The 20,756-nt window shown below is 41.1% G+C and overlaps 1 protein-coding gene across 1 annotated transcript in view; it reads right to left on the bottom strand.

Annotated features, from left to right (window-relative positions):
- The window catches only part of ADAMTS3 (ADAM metallopeptidase with thrombospondin type 1 motif 3), a 194,825-nt gene that overhangs the window by 38,633 nt on the left and 135,436 nt on the right, over window positions 1–20,756 (bottom strand). Inside the window, 1 exon segment of the mRNA XM_048847260.2 lies at window positions 8,333–8,532. Within this exon segment, the coding sequence (XP_048703217.2) occupies window positions 8,333–8,532 (200 nt within the window).

Here is a 20,756-nt window from a genome sequence, read left to right as displayed (position 1 = left end):
CTGCCCCCTGGCAGGAGGCGCCTCACAGTTTGGGAACCTCGGGACTAGCCAGGCTTCATGAGAATATTACAGAGAACTTTTGGTGCTACTTGACATGAAGGCTTCTTAGTCTGAGCTGTGCCAAGCAAGCACATTCAATTAAAAATGGCAGATTAACACCCCAAATGCCTAGTATACTTACTCTGTACTCTAAGAATAGTTTATGGTCATAATGTCAGGAATGCAACTTATGACTTAAACATGCTGCCTCACAAGGATTTTCCCTACCATGCTGCTAAGGCGCTCACATTATTAGAAAAGGCTTCTCAGTGAGAGAAAAGGTTAAAGTGCTGGATTGTCATGTGAACTCTACACTAGCTGTTGAGGAGGGAAGCAAAGACTCTTGACAGAGAAATGCTTCACAATAATTAGGGAAATTCAAGTACCAGTGGTACAGAGCCTGATCTCCAGGGCCTTGCCTTTATGTAGTCATTTACAGTCGTGTAAAGAGAGTGTAAAATACTCAGTGTTTTACGTGCACTTTCTACAGGTGAATGACAGGTGCAAGGCAGCAGAAAAAATCAGCCCCACCATATTTTGTTCTCAGCTACTACTATGAATAATACAGACCACTCCCTAATATAATCTATACAGAGGCCCCGATTCTCTGGCATTGGAAGCGTGAAGTATTCAGCCACCTGAGTGTCTCTTGAATGGTCAGTGGTAACATGGATTACAGCAGCATCAGGGCTGCCATAACTTTCACTGCAATGCCCCCCCAGGGACTGACTGCCAGCTGAGAACAGCAGGAGGAGAGTCAGTTCTGGTTCTGGCCCCTTCTTATTCCTGGCAAACCCCCTAAACTGGGGTCTAGGAAGGGGGCCTGAGCAGAGACACTTCAAGAGCTCTACGCCAGCGAGGGAGTTCCCCTTACACCAGGGTCCATTTCCAGTCCCTTTACACAGCTGGAGCAATAAAGGAGCTAGGGTGGCAAAGAGAACCAAGCCCATAGTACATCTCCATTACTGATCACCTCCTTGCCTTTTCGCTTACAGTTCCCTGTGTGTACCCAACAGTTTCCCTGGCACTGAATTCACAAGTCTAATCTCCTTACATCTCACCTCAATAGTTTGGGCCACCTCCAAATTATCAAAGAGGTGGGTGACAGACACCTCCCACTCCCCGACTTTCACATTTGTCCCAGGTGAAGCAAGGCTATACTGATAAGACAGGTAAGGCTCTCAAAGAACACAGGCCTATCAATGGTATCTAACATTGCATTAACCCAACACTCTTCTTTCTGTCTTCACTATACCTGTTAGGGGGCATGTATCTGTCTTTAATCCTCTGTTCTCCAGAATGAAGATGTGGCCTAGCACCTAGAGCACTAGATTGGGGCTCAGGAGAGCTGGGTTCTATTCCTGGCTCTGCCACTGGCCTGCTGGGTGACCTTGAGCAAATCACTTCCCCTCTCTGTGCCTCAGTTTCTCCATCTGTAAAAAGGAGGGAATGATACTGGCCTTTGTAAAGTGCTCTAAGATTGACCGATACAAAGCACTTAATAAGAGCTAGATATTAACAACTATCAGCCCTTCATTCCTTTCTGTTGGGCACTCAGACTCTGATCACTTTCCCAATAATTAATTTTCTCTGAGGTTACATTCTTCCCCTTTCCAAAGGAAATTGAATATACGGAAGAAATCTACAAAAGTAACTGTGTTGAAGCATTCCTACTTCTATTCATTTACAACCAATTCCACTCTGGTCCATTCCTGTTTCCTTTGGCAGCTTTTGTCTGACGACTTGGGAAAACCCAGTGTTAATGACTTTCAGTTCTTGAACTGTAAAAGCTATTGGCATTTCCTCCATATCCTCAGATTCCTTTCAGATAAAATACTGACGTTCTCACACAGAAAGGCATGGTTATTAATTAATAGGGTTAACTAAAGGATAGTTGGTGATTCATAAATCGATACCATCATTTAACTTCCTCAGTACAGCTCATGGCATGATGACATTTTTAAGAGGTTTTGACCTAATGTTCCTCTCCCTACCATCCCTATTTGACAGCTGTTAATCACCGAATTAATACAAAAGGCCGAAGTTGACCCTCAGGTACACCCACACAACGCCACTGGCTTCCATTAGTATGAGTGGATGAAACTGACCCACAAATATTTAACCCAAGAGTTTCCATAGTTGTGATAGATCATGCATTGTACATGGGTGAAAAACCAGTGTGAGATGACCCTGGGACTCTCACTCCCTTTACCATGCTGGTCTAGTATTTGTACTGGACAACACTGTCCATTTTTAGAAAGCTAGCTCTGAACCTGGGAGAGCTGCACAATATAACCAAGTACATTAGCAACAGCAACCCCCGTGCATCATCGAAGGGATGAAGATAAGATTACGATGATCAGGATTAAACTTCTGCATCTACAAGACATTCCACTTGGTTGTAAGTCTGCCCATGTGTCAAGTTCAGAGTACAATACCCCACAGTGCTGATCAAGATGTGGAACTGTGAAAAGCAAAAGCAGAGATTTTTTTTTCTAAAATATTCCATAATATGTATCCATCTTATGCTTACAAAAAGCCTGGCTGAGACACAATATTTCAAGGACTTTTAGTTACTGAACACAAATGCCTTCCATTTCAAACTGTTGTACATTTCGGGCTTTAACCAAAGACTATCGAAGGCCATGAAAAAACTCCCATTGAAATATGACTTCAATGAGGTTTGGATCAGGCCATCACGTGCTGATCCTGCAAACACTTACACATATGTGTTTAACTTTAAGACACAAGTAAACCCCACTGAAATCAATTATGCACATGCATAAGTGTTTGCGGAAATAGGCTTTAGTTTGGTAAAAATTTTGCAGTCTTAGCTAAATTATGAGGAAAAAAATTGAAGTTTATCTGGGCAATTAAAAATTACAGAAAGCTACACTGGTGTCCTCGTAAGCATTATTTTCAACACTAGAGTCTATTGTAAGTGAAGCTTTTATTGCAATTTCCAGTTTCAGCAGCAAGTTGATTAAAAGGTTCTTGTGACACTATTGTATCTTGACCTATCAAAATCTTGACTTCAAAGACAAGACTATTTAAAAACTATGTACTGTATATTATAATACAGAAAGAGTCACAATATTTTGTATTATTTACATAAAACTTTAAGGCAATGGTAAACATTTTAGTTTAGATGTATTCTGTATTAAAAGTATATTACCAGCAGATGGAGCTATCTACATTTTAGAAAACATGAAACTTGAAACTGTTTTGAGATATTAAAATCTGTTTATAAAAAGTTAAATGTGTTTGTTTTAGAACTAAAAAGTCAATGTTCTGAAGGCATCTCAAATTAGTATTTATTATGGAAAACAACAGAACAGAGATTATTTTCTAGAGTTCATCTGTGCCAACAAGGCACTGCTTTGATTATTGCTGTAAACAAAAGAATAACGAAAAGATTCCTTAGAACACTTCATATTTAATAATTAACTTCACAATATCATCTAACTAGCAGCTGAAATTAAGATGCAGAGGAGATGCCAAGGTCTAAAAATGCAACATACCAATATTGCTTATTTCAAGAATCCACATCTGGTAACATAACCAGAATAAAACTCCACCATCCATCAGGCAAGTTCACATTAAGGCTATCTAAACCATTTGATTGTAAAAATGAACCCAGGCAAGCATTGTAGGTTCTGCTAACTTAAGGAAACTTTTCAGACTGGTAACCATGTTAGTCTGTATCAGCAAAAACAAGGAGTCCTTGTGGCACCTTAGAGACTAACAAATTTATCTGGGCATAAGCTTTTGTGGGCTAAAACCCACTTCTTCAGATGCATGGAGTGAAATACAGTAGACAGGTATAAATAAACAGCACATGAAAAGACGGGAGTTGCCCCCCACTTGGTAAGGCAACTCCGACCTTTGTTACTCACTGGACAAATGCACTAGTTTTTCATCTCAGGAGACCCAAATCCTAACGTGGTCATACATTTGGCAAAGTCTTCCTAGTTCTTATGATGCATTTCTCCGCATCACAAAATATCCACGTATGTCAGCATGACTGGGAGTTGCTCCTCCAGAGAAGTCTGGGATTGGTATTTCAGAATGGTTTCAGCTCTGGTACACTGGCAGAGCTATGAGGAAAAGCTTGGATTGTACCTGCCTGCCTGTTGTCTGGCTTTACCCGTTCACTACCACTAGACCTTACTGTCACAAGCAGCAAATGTATACAAAATTCCATATAAAGGAATGAGTGCTGAATGGAATACTACCCTTTAACTCAGGAGCAAGTGGGCAAGAGAACATATCAAGGGCACTTGTCCTCCATGTCGGGATGCTGAACCAAAGAGGAAATGTAGAACTGAAAGTGTTTATTGGGCAGGGGTTGGAAATACTGGGCAGTAACTAAGGGAGAAGTGCCTTAGGTTGTGGGACCCCTTTCTGCAAGGATATCAAGCACTGAAAGAACACAGGCTACCATCCTGGTTCTGATTTAGTTACATGGGTTCCTGCGACATGTTGCTATTCTGCAGAACACAAGGTAATCCAAGTTTTCCCAACCACTGTTATGTAGGTACAAACTTAGAAAGCAGATTGTCTTATCTTACAAATAAAAGGGCTGAAGAATTGCAAGTGTACATGACTGTCTCAACACAAAGCAAGTAGATGGCAGAAAATTTCAAATACATCTGATAACAGGAATTTTATTTATTCTTTAAAACCTATGTATTGAAGTGTGGGAAACTGTCCAGTGAGGTGTCACAAGGATTAATTAACCTTTTTAAGCTGGTTTTAAATACTTCTATATTATCTGATTTTTTTAAAAAGTACATTAAATTTAAGGTTGTCCCTTGTCCTTTTTCCACTGTAACACTGCAAGCTGTGGTGAAACCTGGAAGTGAGGAAAGGCATCAGTAGTAAGGGCAAAAATAATAATTCACAGAGATCTAAGGCGGGATTTTCAAAAGCACTCAGTGTTGATCAGTTCCCACTGACTTCATTAGGAGCAGAGCTGGACCAACACTGAGCACCCAACTCTAGAGATGAGAAGAATATTTGAGCAGGAGACACAATAAAACTGAGCACAGAAAAAAGTCCTTGCTAATACATCTATGGAACAATAACCAAAAGTTATTCAGAAGGAAGGAGATACTCAGAAAGCAGCAAAGCTGATAAGGACCTAGAGTTGATAATTATCACCAAAATGGGGAAACTGGCAAAAAAAAAAAAGGGGGGCCCATGTGATTTTGGTCAGAGTACACAGAAGGTAACCTCACTGCCCAAGGAGCTGGCAGTGCAAAAAATGTGCAAAATAATATAAATCCAGACAAGTCAAAATCTACTCAAAGGTTGCTCCCTGAAACTTGAAACCCTGCATGTATATCGTTCTGATCTGAGTTACTTTAATACAGTGATACTTATCTTAAGTAACCAACCACAGAGTAGCAAGTATCAGTTGCCTAATAGAGGAGGCCTTTAATTACAGATCAAACAAAATTGCATTGAAAACCTTAAGCTACTTCAAAGCATTTATTTAAGATAACTGCATTTGCTGGTTGCTGGAAGAGATCATTAACGAAGGTTTCACTGTTCTGTATTTCATTAACTACAAAACAAACTCTTACTCATTTCAGCATCTAAAATGTACCCGATGCCCGAAAGATCTCTTTCCCCTTGGTAACAGGGTTCTTCTATGTGGTGTGGCAAGAGAGTTCAGCAATGTAAACTGAGCTTCCCCCTTCATGACATTTCTGAGACATACTAGAATATCAATGAAGAATTAATTATAAAGCATCTGGAGCACTGACCAAATCACAAAGTCCTGTCATGAAGCATTAAACAAACTAAAGTTAGTGAAACAGCTAATATGGACCATGTTTCTCCTCCTTCAAAAAGTAACAGTCAGTTAATTTGGCCACTTCCTAGGGTATGTGCAGGATCGTAAAGTCCATAAAGTTAAATCAATTAACAGTGTGCTTGGCAGAATATCTATTAAAGGCTGTCAATCAATACATCCTTCAGCATAGCTCCTAGTCTTGCTTTCCAAGTCAATCTCATGTTTATATGCAGCAATCACCCATTCAAGTGCTGTGCAGTGTCTGGATCCAGTGGGCCTTGGATCAGCCCATTACTGCATGAGTGCACTAGGAGGGAAGAGCTTCCCCTTGCTTTCTCTCCCTGCTCCACAAAACAAGGCAGTACAAAACCATCAACTCTCTGAGGGACAGTGAGGGTGGCCAATTCACTCCTGCACCAGACAGCACACTATGGGCCCAGGAAGGTGTGGTCTGAAGGTTAAATGTGTGACCCCCCATCCCCAGCCAGTAAGTCTATAAATTGCTGTCTGCAGCAGACAGTGGCTAGGGTGAACAATGCTGCGTTTCAAAGGAGCAGGAACAAGCACTTCATCATGTAGCTAGGGCTGCTCACACTGAGCTGTCCGGACTCTACTCACTGCCACACACTAATTATGGCTCCTCCCGTGAGGGGGGCGGGGGGGATTTTGCCGGTCAGAGGTAGCAAAGACAACTGTACCAGTGAGATTAAAATATTTTGCAGGTGTGTCCAGTTCACTTTTAAACCCTTTATGAGGACCAAACATTCAATATGGGCCTGATTCTCCTCTCACTCTGTTTACATATACTGTATGTAATCCCATTGGCTTCTGCTGATTTGTACTGATGTAAAAGAGAGGAGAATCTGGCTTAAAGGCCTTCAATACAAATTTTGTACCAATTTTTTGATGAGTATATTATTATATGAGAAATAAGAATATTAATAATTGTTATTTATTATGAGAGAATATTAATAAATTCAGCGCGAGATTTGGGTGTTCAGTGCCTCTAAAAACCAGGCTATATAATAGTTGCCATCGCTAACATAGTGAGTCGATGGAAGAGCCTGGATTAGAACCTAGAGACCCAAGTTCTCGACATTGACTTTATACCAGCAGATAATTTGGCCCCAGAGCTCTTGGCTCCCAGTCCTGTGCCCATTGCCATGACCCACTTTTTGGTGAACACATCTGTTCCTGAGAGATTTCCAATCTAGTTTCTAAGCAAAGAAGTTTGTATAAACTTCAGATAAACATCTAGCCTTCTAAAGGTTCCTTTAGCTGAACTGAATCATTGGTCATGGGACCCACTACTGAGAAGTCTGTTGATTCCTCTCCTTCGGAGGGAAGACTCCCAACCATTTTATAAGCGAGCTGCGGTCAGGCCTTACTCAGATAAACATTTTTGAACTCTAATCACATCACCAATTCTTTCCTTCACTTGCACTTCCAATTTTTAAGGAAGGCCGATGGAAAGGTGGTTAGAGGAATGGATTTCACTGTTTCTTTGATCTCTTCTCATTTCTATTCACATCGGAGTACTAAAGTGATGGCCAAATTCATCTTTAGGGTAAGGCAGGTGCAGCTCCATTACATCAATGAGGTTGTGCTTGTTTATTCCAATAGGGAAGATGTATTTTTCATAGGGTTAGAATGATTCACGATCATAAACTGCCACCTGGTAAACAGAACACTCATTTGTTTAGCACGTTTTATTGGGTTTTCCTTTAAAGATGTGTTGCTGGAAAGGACTTGTAGAGACAGGTATAGTCATCATGACCTGTGGTAAATAAGATAAAAGAATCCTTACAATATTTATGGTAGTCCTATGAATGCACTTAATCGTGCTACTTGTCAAAACCTGGATTCCTCTTTGGACAGGTCAAAAGGGCACAGGATGGAGGACTTTCATAATTATTAAACTTAGTCCATTTTTAAAAATGGCTATTTTCCTTCTAGATAAATTGATAGTAAAAACAGAGGGAAGTCCTGAGGTCCTTGGCTAGCTCTTACTCAGACAAAGCCCAACTGCAGTCAGTGGGAACTTTTCCGAGGCTTTGCATTGGCACAGGGCACTTCCTGCGCGAACTGACTTGTAGAATTAGGCCCAATTGGTTATTTTGTGCATAGCAGACAGGTGCATGCAGGATCAATTTTCAGCAAGGCCCCAAGCTCAGAAATTCGTGGAGACTTGGCAGGAGAGGCATATGCCTGTAGAAAAGTTTGTGATAAAAAACAGATTAAAAGAAATGTCCAATGAAAAAGGAACCAACAGTTTGCTTGTTTTTTAAAAAGGCAATCAATTCTGATCATACAGCAGATACAAACGACCCTGTATAAGTCTGTGCAGCACCCTGCACAGTAGGCCCCTGGTTCATGACTGGGATTCCTAGGTGCTACAGCAATACAAAGAATAAATAAATGAACACTGATAAATATTTGAAGGCTCATACTACATTTCAGAGGAAACAAGGAGGACCTGTCATAGATACTCACTATGTTCATAAGGGTGAGGAGGTAGTTTTGAACATGTTCTTTGCCGTGGAATCGGACAACAGAATCATCCACTCCTAGAAGCACTTCGATGTTGTAGTCATTGTCTCCTGCATGCCTGCGTCGTCTCAGCGTTTCATTTAGCTGCTGCTCTATGTTGCTGTACATGGAATCCAGACCATCCAGTCCGCTGAGAAGAGCCGCTACAGAGAAACAATCAGGTTTTTAAATCTTTGCTTGATAAACACCCTCCTGTAAATGGGGTGTACACAAATGTCATTCCTCTGGTTTGAATAGGTCCTGAGGAAGATGTAATTTCCAGCTCAGGTAGACGTACTTGAGCTAGCTTTCATCAAGTTACTGTGATAAAAATAGCGGTGTCACCACTGTGACTTGAACAGCAGGAGGCGCTAGCTGCCCTATGTATGATCCCATCTGATACCCTAGGTATGTATTCAGGGTGACAGCCTGTCCCATTACCTGTGCTGCCATGGCTACACTGCTATTTTTAGTGCAGCGGCTTGATCAAAGCTATGGGTATGTCTACACATGCTGGAAAGTACACCTCTAATTCCAGGGTATCCTAGGTCCCAGTGGAGATGGATCATTTGGGCAGCGAGTTGGTGAAGTGGTCAAAAGGTACATGATGAATTCATCTGCCACGTGACTCTGCAATTCGTCACATGGATCTCCCCTCCTCCCATCACCACGGTATCTGAGTGTGTGGTGTAAGTGAGAGGAGATTCAGGCCAATTTTTTTTTTTTTAAACTCCGTCACCTGGAATCATTTTTCTGAAACATGAAAGCAACCCACAGCACACATGATGGTGCTGGGGTGGTGTAATGGTTTTGTTGGCACTAGTCTGGGGTGGTTTGAGCAACTCACTTGTGGCTTCCTCACGTGTGAGTAATGTGGTCATGCTGAAAAAAAAATTAATCACTCCATCGTGTATTCCCTTACACCCCCCTCTCCCCAAGCTTGTGAGGCAGAACCTTCCCCCTGCACTGGAGCAGCACTGAAGATCCCCTGTCCCAAATTACAGAACTGTAATATTACAGGTCCTATTTGGCCTATTAAAGTGATGGCCAAATTCATCTTTTAGGGTAAGGCAGGTGCAGCTCCATTAAATCAATGAGGTTGTGCTTGTTTATTCCAATAGGGAAGATGTATTTTTCATTGCTGTTGGACCCTGTAATAGACAGGGGAAAGAAGGAAGCATTTTTCTGACAGGCTTGTTGTTTTCTCTTTTTAAACTGCAGCTCTTTGAAACGGCCCTGAAGAAGAGAGCATTGAAAGTGTTTCTGGAAGAGATGGGTTAGTGGGCAGAGGTTCAGGTGAAGCAGACGATAATGCATGAGACAGTCTGCCATAAGGGCAGAACCACCGCAGATGGTATTATGTGAACGGCACCTACACACACAGGGACAGATTTTCAAAGTGCTCAGCACTGAGTAGCACCCACTGCACAGAGCTCTTTGGAAAATCTGATCCAGCAAGAGCCAAAAAAAAAAAATGCAAGGAATATGAAGACAGTAAGAGTTCAAGTCCTCTCCAAACACTGGCCACACAATATAGTATAAAATGACTGATGACTGTGACATTTCTGAAGTTAATAAACATTAACACTCCTATTCTTTGTAGAGACTGTGTATTTAATGTTTTTAACTCTATTGTTTAAGGCATATGCTCGTATGTTAGTCTTCTCAAAAAGAATGAAAGCTTCTACTTGATTTCTGAACGAGGCATTGGTCTGAGCCAAGGTTTACAGAATCCTGTTGATTGAGGTTTTACAGAAGACATATTTTATAGTGCATCAGGCTTGCAGGTGCTTCAGCTAATGTCTGAAATCACCACAAAGGTATTTCTGCCCCCTCTTTATAGTAAAAAGAAACAACAATGGATTTTAGAAAGTTAAGGGAAGAACATGTCTTGGCTGACAACATAAAATATCAAGTTTTAGCCATATGGCTCCATCAAAATCAACCCCAGCAAATCCCTAAGTAAGAAACAAACCTATAGCAACTTATCTGATCTCTCTCAATGCAAGTCATGGGCCAAATCTTGCAGTTCTTACTCAGGATTAGATTGTTCCTGGCTCTGTGGCTCTGGCACAGTGTCTCTCCTGCCCCCATCCCTGCACATATGTACGCCAGACAATCGGAGTCCCTATGCTCCAGAGATGGCAGGGAAGGACTACTTCTTCTGAGAGTCTCCAGGGGTGCAACCACCCTAGAGCGGGTGGAGAAAAGGGAAGGGTCATGTCCCCTCAACTCCGGCCTGAATGTACAAGGGGAAGCAGAAGAGAGCAGGCTTCACTATCCCAAAAGATGGTGCAGCTTTATGATCTATCTGTGTGCAAGGGACCAGAGAAGAGATTGTGCTTCCCTCCCCCATTAGGCAAACAAGCTGGTCTTTCACATACTATTCAGGCCAGACTTCCAATGAAGTCAATGAGAGTTTTGCCTGAGTAAGGACTATAGGATTAAGCAAAACGAAAAGGAGTACTTGTGGCACCTTAGAGACTAACAAATTTATTAGTCTTATTTTATTAACAAAATAAATTTGCTAGTCTCTAAGGTGCCACAAGTCCTCCTTTTCTTTTTGCGGATACAGACTAACACGGCTGCTACTCTGAAACCTGTCATATGGGATTCAGGCCATTATTGCTAAATGTGCTGGACACGTACGTATACTGCTGTTCATCTTGAGCAGATTCAAATACTGGCTCATTAGTCGAGAATTCTCTCCCTCCTAAGCATCACAGTGGTTCAAATAACACATAAATAACTCTCCCCACACCAAACAGCAAGGTTTCCCCTGAGCTGTTTTCAGAAGCTGTAAACCATCACTGTGGGTGAGAGACCAGACCTGCAAACAGCTTTACAATTCAACCTCAAGTCCTTTCATTCTCAAGAATGCAAACACTGTGATAGCACACAAGTGGGAAATTCATACACAAGCTCCAGTTCTAGAAATTGCTTCTGCTGGCAAAGCTGCCAGTGAAACGTCCAATGGAAATATACTCATAATGCCATCATATCATTATACCGGCTGCATGAATGGAATAGTCTGAATAATCATTTCAGAAAGAAAGAACTTTCTGCTCTGTACAGCACCTTTGGTTTGGCTGCCACTTCCCTCCTTAAATAGGTGGTTCTGTGGTTAGGAGGAGGAGAATCCCTTTTTTGTGTGTATGTGAGCAAAAGGGCTGCTTTCCTCCCTCCTACTTTCTGTACAGTGGATATACAGTATGTGCCATTATTCTCCCCACAGAGAATTTTCTTAGTTATGCAACCTCCTACAAAGCAAGAACAAACATCTCCCAGTCTAGAGAGACATCATCTTTGACAAGAATTGCAAAAGTGACTAGTGAATTTGGGTTCCCAACTTGAGACGCTTAAAGGGCCTGATTCTCACAAAATGCTGAGCCTCCCACCCTTTGAAACAGAACAGTGCACAGTGTCTATATGTTTCTCTGTGTTTATTTGGTTCTGTCTTGTGAATATATTTTTTTAATTGTCCCATCTGCTTCATTCCTGTCTCCTGGACCTGCCTCAGCGGGAGTCAGTATTTCTCACAGATCCTAGTTACCACACGACTGCTCAACACAGGAAAACACAAGAAGGGAAAACAATAGTCAAAAGGAAGGCTGAATTTGGCCATTCATCAGCTAATAATGATGTAGTGAGCATTGAACTCTCCACTGCACCCTCACCCTCCATCTCTGCGAAGCTTAAGACATGCACCCCCAGCGATGTCCTTAAATGCAGGCTCTGTAATTTGCCATATATTCTTTAAGAACCATTGATGAAACAGAAATTGTTCATAGATTTTCTCATTTGTTTCCCATGACCCGGAGTTTAATAACTCAGCAGACAAGAAATGAAAGCAAATGCAGAGCTCCACGTATTCAGGAAAACCCTGTGTTTACTACCTTTCTGCACTCAACTTATTGCCAACCTTACAAAAGGCTGTCATGGGAGTGTGATGCGTGAGCAGGCTGTCAGAGAGAGGGAGTATGTGACTGGGTATTCCATTCAGTAATTCTGTTTCTTCATGTCACAGGCCTTGATTCAGCAAAGCACTTAGTCACATGCTTAACCGTAGGCATGTTCGGAGAACCACTGAAGTCAATGCTTCAAGCTACTCATATGCTTAAAAAGTCAGACATATGCTTAAATACTTTGCTGAGCTGGGGCCATGTTTACTATCATTCACTTCTGGTCTGTTTGTACAAGGCAATGAGTTCCTTCCAGGTCCACTGACTACAACAGGAGTTGAGGGCCCTCTGCACCTTGAAGGACTGGGCCCTCTGTGGTCAGTACAGGAGCAGTTCTTTTGAACAAAGTGTAACTGATGGCATTCCATTCAGTAGATCACATTGACGTGTTCACTATACAATAAGTAGGAAATATCCAGGCTGCATTTTGAGCATTCTACACAGAAAGACACAGACAAAGGTTTGCATCCTGACTATTCCACTGAAAAAAAGGGCCAAGTTGTTTACATTTTGGACTATATATCATATTGGAAATAATGACAAAGCTTTGTGACAGCTATGCTTATTTTGAAGCTAAAATGAAAAATGTCTTCCACTTCACTTCTGTTTTACTGCCTTCTCCCTTTATTAGGCTGGGATTTCCAAAAGACCACAGCATGTTGGGTTCCAAGCACTTTGGAAAATCTGGCGCTAAAGTGTCACAATGAGAGTCTGCTGGATGCTGAGCATTTGGGAAACCTGGCCCCGAATATTACCTGCAAGACTTGAATAGGTACAACCAATAGAGTATGTAAACATAATGAATTTAATTAATGCAAATGTGAACATTTTCACTTTTACAGATTACTGGTATTATTGATTATGTGTCCATTGTCAATAGCACTACTGGTATTCATAGAATGAAAAGGGGCAAACTCAGTTTAGTATTTACTGCCCACAAACATTATTAATACAAGTTAAGGCTGACGGGCAGTGCCTCTCCAGAAGCTAAAAGGCAGCAGAAAAGAGCAGGTAGTAGCATGTTCCTCTCTTCTATGGGCTGAGGTCCAAGAGGAAATGCACAATAGTTAGAGCAGGTTGGACCAGGACCAATTCCCCTCCACACCTCCTTCTTTGGAATTTGGGGAGGAGGAGATTTAAACTGAGTGGAAACAGTGAGTGCTTCAATCTAAGACTGAAGATTCTGGATGTACTCACCATGAATGGTTGAATGGAAGCTCCTAGATCTCTGGGATTTGATTGTTGCAGTATCTCTCATTCAAAAAGTATTATTCCTTAGATTTGCACTGAAGTTTTGGATTTTGCCTGTTGCCTCAGTGTCACAATCATTCACCCAACCCTGGGACTGGTACCTCAGTTAATGATAAATGTACTGAACTGGTTAGACCAGCAGGGATCAATAAAGAGATCAAAAACTTCACCGTCTAACTTCAGACTAAACTGTTTTCTCACATTTTATTTCTGATCTCATCAATAGCAGATTTCTCTTAAAAAATTAATGAACTTTTGCTAATCAATAAAAGCCCAAAAGCTCTTGGGGCAAATCATACCACATGCACTGAACACTAGGCAACCATGATAAAAACACGGAGCCCAATTCTCATTTATACAAAAACTTCTTTACAAAGCTGTGGCAGAGCTAAGGAGCCTTAAAATAACCATAAATGCCAAAGCAACATAAAGGGACAGGGGGTAAATGGCTGTAAATGAGAATCAGGCACAGATTTATTTTAAGTATCCTTTTACCTCAGAATAGGTAAAGTAACCCTGAACTTTACTATAAAACCTGTTAGACCCTCCCCCCCACCAACTTTTTAATGCATCCGTTTAAACAGTGCAGGCAGATGGCCCCAACCACCATAATAAAGTGGCACACGAACAGGATAAAAACTGGAGTTTCATGTCACTGTATGGTACAGACAGAAGAAAAAATGTACTATAAGCAGAGTTTTCCCAGTCCTACTTCATTTTCATGTTAGAGCAAATTCATGGTTATAAACTGAAAAACCGAAACAATACATACATACATTTCCAAATTCTGTACCTGCACAACCCCAGGAAAGTCATGGGGTCAAATTAGTATGTATTTGTTTCTCTGCCAAATATCTAGCTTAATCAATTGCTAGGGTCATAAAATGCACACCACAGAGCATCCAGACTGTACAATGCAGCCAAGCTAAAGTTGCCGTTGGACCTGTAATGCTTTTGGAAAGGCAGCGAATGCAGGGTTTCACATTTAACAGACTTTAAAGAAAGCCATCGTCAAAGAGCAGAATGTCACAGACAAGCCTGGCAGCCCCTGTAAGGGCTATGGAGGGCCCTAAATGCAGTGGAACCAGTTACACTCCCCTGCACAGGCAGGAGGAAGGCTGCATGGAACATGCCTGTATCTAAACACAGAGGAGCTTTTAGTGGTGAGACAAGGGAGCTGGTTGTGCATCTGAGACTATGTGGATTTACTGGCTAAGTCCTCCCACTGGAGTGTCCTACTGGCACCCAGAGGCTGTGGGCGTCTCTGTGGAGCAGCCCAGCTATGGCTCTGCCACCTGGTAATGGGTGGTGACAATTGGCAAATTCAGTTTCCCTCCAGAACTCCAGCTGACCTCTCCAGAGCACAGTCCACATGCTTCAGATTCAGGCTGGAGGAAGGACTTGCTCCTTTCAGCACAAGAGAGTCACAGCAACTTAGTCTAGGTGAACCATTCTAAATCCATCATCTAGAGGTGAAGTGTCTAAGTGGAGAAAACAAGGGCAGTTGAACGAACATGAAGTACATTTCTAAGGCAATGAAGTGATGTGGTGCTGCCGGAGGGTATTTTTCTCACTTACCTGTAGAGAAGACTAGTATGTTTGTAGGCAGGTTTGCAGTAGACAGACTAATCCCATAACAACCTCATTCTGGAATTAGCTAGTTCATTATCTTTTTTTTTTTTTTTTTTGATTCATCTGTCAATCAGGTGTAGCTAGGCTCTGTGAAACTGAAAGGGCTCCCTGCCCATAGACCAGCTTTAAAAATTCCAGCTCCCAGCCTCATTTACATAAAGATTGCCCCTGTTGGGGAAAGCTAGTCCCTGCTCTTTTATCTCTTTCCACCCTATGAAAGGGCTATACAAGCATTTTGATAAAGAAGTAATATACATTGCGATGTGTGTATACAAATCCATTTATCAATAGTACAGAGTAAAGTAAATGAGATTCTGTCTCCTCTGCACTGTGCAACAAGTTGGCATGGCTGGAGTGCGACGGGTGCGGGCAGGTACGTGATGGAACCTATCCTGATCAGGGAATGTGATGGCTGAGCTGAGTGCTGGACTGGACTCCAGCACTGAACAGCAATTATGGAAACACCTCGTGTGCTGCATATTTGGCATCTTTCCTGCCCCAAGCGGATTTCGGAACAGTAGGCAGCCACAAATTTCAGACTTTCCAGTAGTGGGCTGAACTTGTAGGTCAGTTGTAAACCCAGGTTTTTTTCTGGGCAACAGACTATTCTCTTACATTTGTGAATGGATTATAAAGTATCGAGCTGTAACATTAAAAAAACCTGATGAATCCTTTCTCTGAAAGCACAACTACCCTTTCAGTCATCAGAATTGAAGGATGCTCCACATCCACTATTTCAGAAGGGCAAGGATAATGGGAACCTCAGTTTGAAACAGAGGTAAATCACTTATCAACCAGCGTTTTAATATATAAAATGTTACCGTGGATGGCATTATTCTGTACAAACTGAGAAACTTCATAAAAATCGTTCAAAGAAAAGATCCAGGCCAATTCATGATGTCACTTCTGAAGTTGCAATAAGTAACTGTTGTATTTTTCTACTTGTTACCATTACACGATTTTGAGTTTCCATGATCGCTTTCTGCCCGTTCTGGTTCCGTGATACTTTTTCAATTTTTTTTTCAATTTTTTCAATTTTCAATTTTTTTTTCAATTTTTTCAATTTTCAATAACTATGTTATTGGGGTGGCGGGGGTGGGGGAGGGATGCATGGCATTTCCATTAAAGTTGCCCTCTGCTTTCTTTGCAGTCTTAATGTTAGAACGTTTAATGCTGGCTTAGGACCTATCCAAGGAAATTCTTTTCTTGTCAGCAGTCGGAGTGTCTGAGTCTATTCTTTGGGAAAGGCAAAAGAGAGAACGTATTGAAGGCAGAAAATTAAGTTGCAGCTGGTCCTGCAATCAAACGCTAGGAGGAAGGTGGGGGTGGGGAGGAGGAGGGATGACTCACTTAGGAAAGGTAGATGTCAATGCCAGTGGTTATGATATTACATCCTGTAGATAATATGTTCACAATCCTTGCAGACACACCAGACACCAGCATGCCTTGGGCATTCGTCAAGGTACAAGGTCAATGGCCAAGTGCATTCATCAAGTTGAACAGTGAAGGTACCTAGAGTAATGACACATTATTTTTATAAAATATTTTTCTGTGGCATACACTAGATACCTACACAATGGGAACCATCATGGAAAAAGAACACATAAAATATACTGCATAGAACAATTCTTGCAAGGCAAGACATTGGACTAGATACCTAAAAGAGTCTTTTAATCTCTGATGTCTACGATCATCAGTAAATTGGGTTCCTTCCTTTATATAATGTCCATTTTCAAATAGACCTGATTTTCAAAGGTGCTCTGCACCCACGATTTCCAGCTGCCTCCAATGGAAGCTGCACCAATAGGAAATGCTCATAACCTTTGAATATCAAGGCAAAATGGATATGATAAAAGGCAGAAATATGATTTACTGATGATTATAGAAATCAGATGGAAAAGTCCCTCTAGATCAGCTAGTCTATGGAGTCAGATCAGTTAGCTACAGACCTTGTGTCAGTTATCAACCACACACATTCTATCTATCCCACATTGCACCTATTCCTACTACACTATAGCACTTACCACCACAAAATCTCTGCATTGATTAGAGAAAAAACAGAAACATAAGCAAGTGAGGTGATTTTAATCATAAGAAAAAAAAAAGATCCAGGAAAAAGCGAGATACCTAACTACTCCACATTTTATCTATGCTACATAGGGTCAGCTTTCCAAAAGTGCTCAGCACCCACAATTTAACCCAGATTCTCATATTTAGGTACCACAACACAATTTGGCAAGATTTTAGAAGAGCAGAGAGAACAATGGGAGCTGTTGGGTGCTAAGCACCTTTGAAAATGTGGTCCATGACAAACATAAGAATTGTAGTGGGTTGCATAGATATAAAAAAGATCAACATATTCACTGAAATAAATATGTGAAAATACAGTTTTTTTTTTCTTATGAGGCTTATGTGGACCCTTGAACCTTAAGGAAGGCAAGGGAAGGAAAAAAATCATTTGGGCCTTATCCTGAACCCATGGAATTTAACACTCCCTTTTAATAAACTTCCTATTGATTTCAGGGAGGGCAAAGTTTTGATGTTGGTATCCAACTAGCAGCAATCAGAATTTGCAAACACACACACACAAAAGCCACACCCAGTTTGCTGTATGGAAGATGTTACTAGAGGTCTGTTCTGTTTTCTTTTTAGTGAATTGCCTTGGAACTTGTGCTCCTAAATCTCTTAGGTGCTTTCAAAAATCTCTGGGAGTTAAGCTTTCTTTTGTTGTGCCTCCCTGGAGATTTGCATGACACTGCACAATACTGCAGAGGTACCATAATGAATTTCTAACAGCATCTCCACTGTTGGCTGCTTAATCAGAATGAGTTACTTTGCTGATAACTGGTAAAGTGTTGATAATGCCCTGGTATCTCTCATAGTTCTTAAATTGCATTCCCCATCCCACTGTTGTTTCCTCTTGGAAACTTGAAACTGAAAGCCAATTTCTTGCTGAATTTTTACTTTCCTTAATGGCATGTGATTACATGTTTGTTGCTATTCTTCATTACTCAATTGCTGCCAACAGAGTGTGAAGGTTGGGTTTTGTTGTGTGTTTTATAACCAAAGAAAAAGCTCTTGTTTTGAAGCTCCAATCACCAAAGGAAGGGATATAAGAAAAAAAAAAAAAAAACGAGGTGCGAACGCATCGTGAGATCTTACTACACCCTCCAAAGGCATGAAGGTGAGGTCGAGAACCAAAGGGGCACATACAGGGGGCTCCACACACAAATCCTATATATAAAACAGAGATTGCTTAATACTTAAACGATACGGAGATTTTTTTCAATTCTTAGAAATGTATTGCAGTTATGTAAAGGGTGGCTGATAGAGAGGAAGCTGCACTCTCTCTCCTCCCCAAAGAGGGCCACAGACAGGCTCCAGGAGCACCACTGTAGGCCTGGGGAAAAAAACAAGCTGTCAAGAAGATGTGGGGCAGGACTGCACTGCTGGTGCTTTTTATAAAGCCTGGTCCAAAGCTGCGTGAAGCCTATGGAAAGACTGCTACTGACTTCAGTGGACCACGCCAGAGGAGATGGGATTGTCAAAAGTGCCTCGACAGCTTTCAGGGGGAGCTGTGCACCCAACTCACCCACCCCAAAGAAATACTTATTTCTTTCCATTATGCAAAATGTTAACAATTGCTAGAAGCTCTAACATCCTGTCAGCGCAGGAGACAGCGTGGAGGAGGTTTCAGAGAGTTTCCTCCTTTCCAGTTTTTTTACGGTCTCTACCATAGTCACTCTCGGCACCCCATAAATTGCGGGGGTTTGTTGTTGTTTTAAACAGGCTTTTAAAAAGAGCATTTTTCCCCCATCGGAGAGCGACTGTTGTCCGAGTGGCAGATACAATATTTCAGAGGCACAGAGAGGCCAAACACAAGCTAACACAAACTGAAAATGCTGTGTGGCCACGTCTAAAAAACAAAAAAACTCAACTGTTGTTGACAGCTTTTCCCAGCCAAGTTTTTGCATTCATAAGAACTCAAGTTTGGGGCGCACATTGCATTTTTGCCCATAAACCACACTATTAAGACAAATCAATTGCAGGTTTTGCATAGGCACATGCAGATAGTGTACAAAAATCTATGTTACTTCAGAGACACAACCTCCTTGAGGAAAACAGTGTACAGAACTATTACTGGCTATCAAAAGGCCAGGTGGAAGACTCTTAGAAAATTTAGCCCTGGATGTTCAGCCTTGTAATACCTCCTGTCCTTTTCATTCCCTTCCATTTAAATTACAATTAATTACAACATTAAAATCAAACAGCAGGAAACGTCATGCAGTCTTTGCTCAGAAGACTATACTGGGAGCCTTGCCAGAGTAAGGAGTGCAGAATTTGGCCCGGTAGTTTTTTGGATAACAGCTAGGATGTGGATAAGAGTTTTAACCAAGGCACCCTAATTTGTCACATAACATGGGCTGAAGCTTTTATAAGCTAATTAGAATGCTCCCTTTTCTCCATCTTTTATTAAAAGAATGACATAGATAAATGTGCCTATCAACAATGACAGAATCTCTTGTAGTGGAATATTTTGTGTGTGTGTGTGTGTGTGAGAAATATTAAAGCTATTTGCCTGTGTCCTTTGAACACACAGTGCAGTATGAGGCAGAGAGCAATTTAAGGTTCAATGATATTTTGTAAACCTCAAAATAAAATATATTCACATCTATTTAATAAAAAATGTGAACTTATTTGTATGCCAAAAGTTAACTGAGCCAAAAGGTAATGTAAGTGTGTTTACAGAAAGGAACCTTCACTCAAGAGCAGCCAAAAATAAATAAATAAATAAAGCAGCTTGTCACATAGCACAAACATGGAAATCATTCAAAAAATATTTAAAACCTACATAAACATAGGTATCACTTTACCGTCTAAATAACACAGTGTTTAAAGTATTAACTGAAACCATTCTGTAGTTAAAATCATTTTAAAAAATAAAAACTTGAAATCAATAAAGTTCCTAAAAAAAGACAGCAGAACAGTGGACAAAACAAGAAAAATCAAAGAAAACTTTCCACACAGGAGATATTCATTTTGACAGATCTTGTAAAACAGCATGGCACAATGCCTTTTGAGTATTTGGAAGTCTTACCGAAGACTAGGGTGAACCAAGGAGGAGGTAGCAACCGTTGCTCTGAAATGCTTATGGATGTTGATTCGCAAGGTGAGAGGCTATTATTTTAACATAACTTTGTGGTTGTTTTCCCTTTAAAACACACACACACACACACACACACACACACAAACAGAAAATACCCATCACATGCCTTCCTGTGTGGGACTGGATAAATCAATCTCTCTCTGTGCCTCAAGTCCTCCTCTCTAAAACTGGGATAATAATCCTTCCCTTCTCCTACTCTTTGCCTACCTTGTCTATTGAGACAAAGCTCTTCAGGGAAAGATCTTGTAGCTTACTGTGCACATATGGCACCTAGAACAATGAAGCTCAAACTCAGACTCTAGAGACAATACACATGTAACAGTTCAGTTCTGATTCCAGAGGTAATGACATTAAACAATATTCACCACACATGCTG

The sequence above is a fragment of the Caretta caretta genome, chromosome 4 (genome assembly GCF_965140235.1).
Source record: "Caretta caretta isolate rCarCar2 chromosome 4, rCarCar1.hap1, whole genome shotgun sequence".
NCBI classification, from domain to species: domain Eukaryota; kingdom Metazoa; phylum Chordata; order Testudines; family Cheloniidae; genus Caretta; species Caretta caretta.
This window is presented reverse-complemented; position numbering and strand designations above follow the sequence as displayed.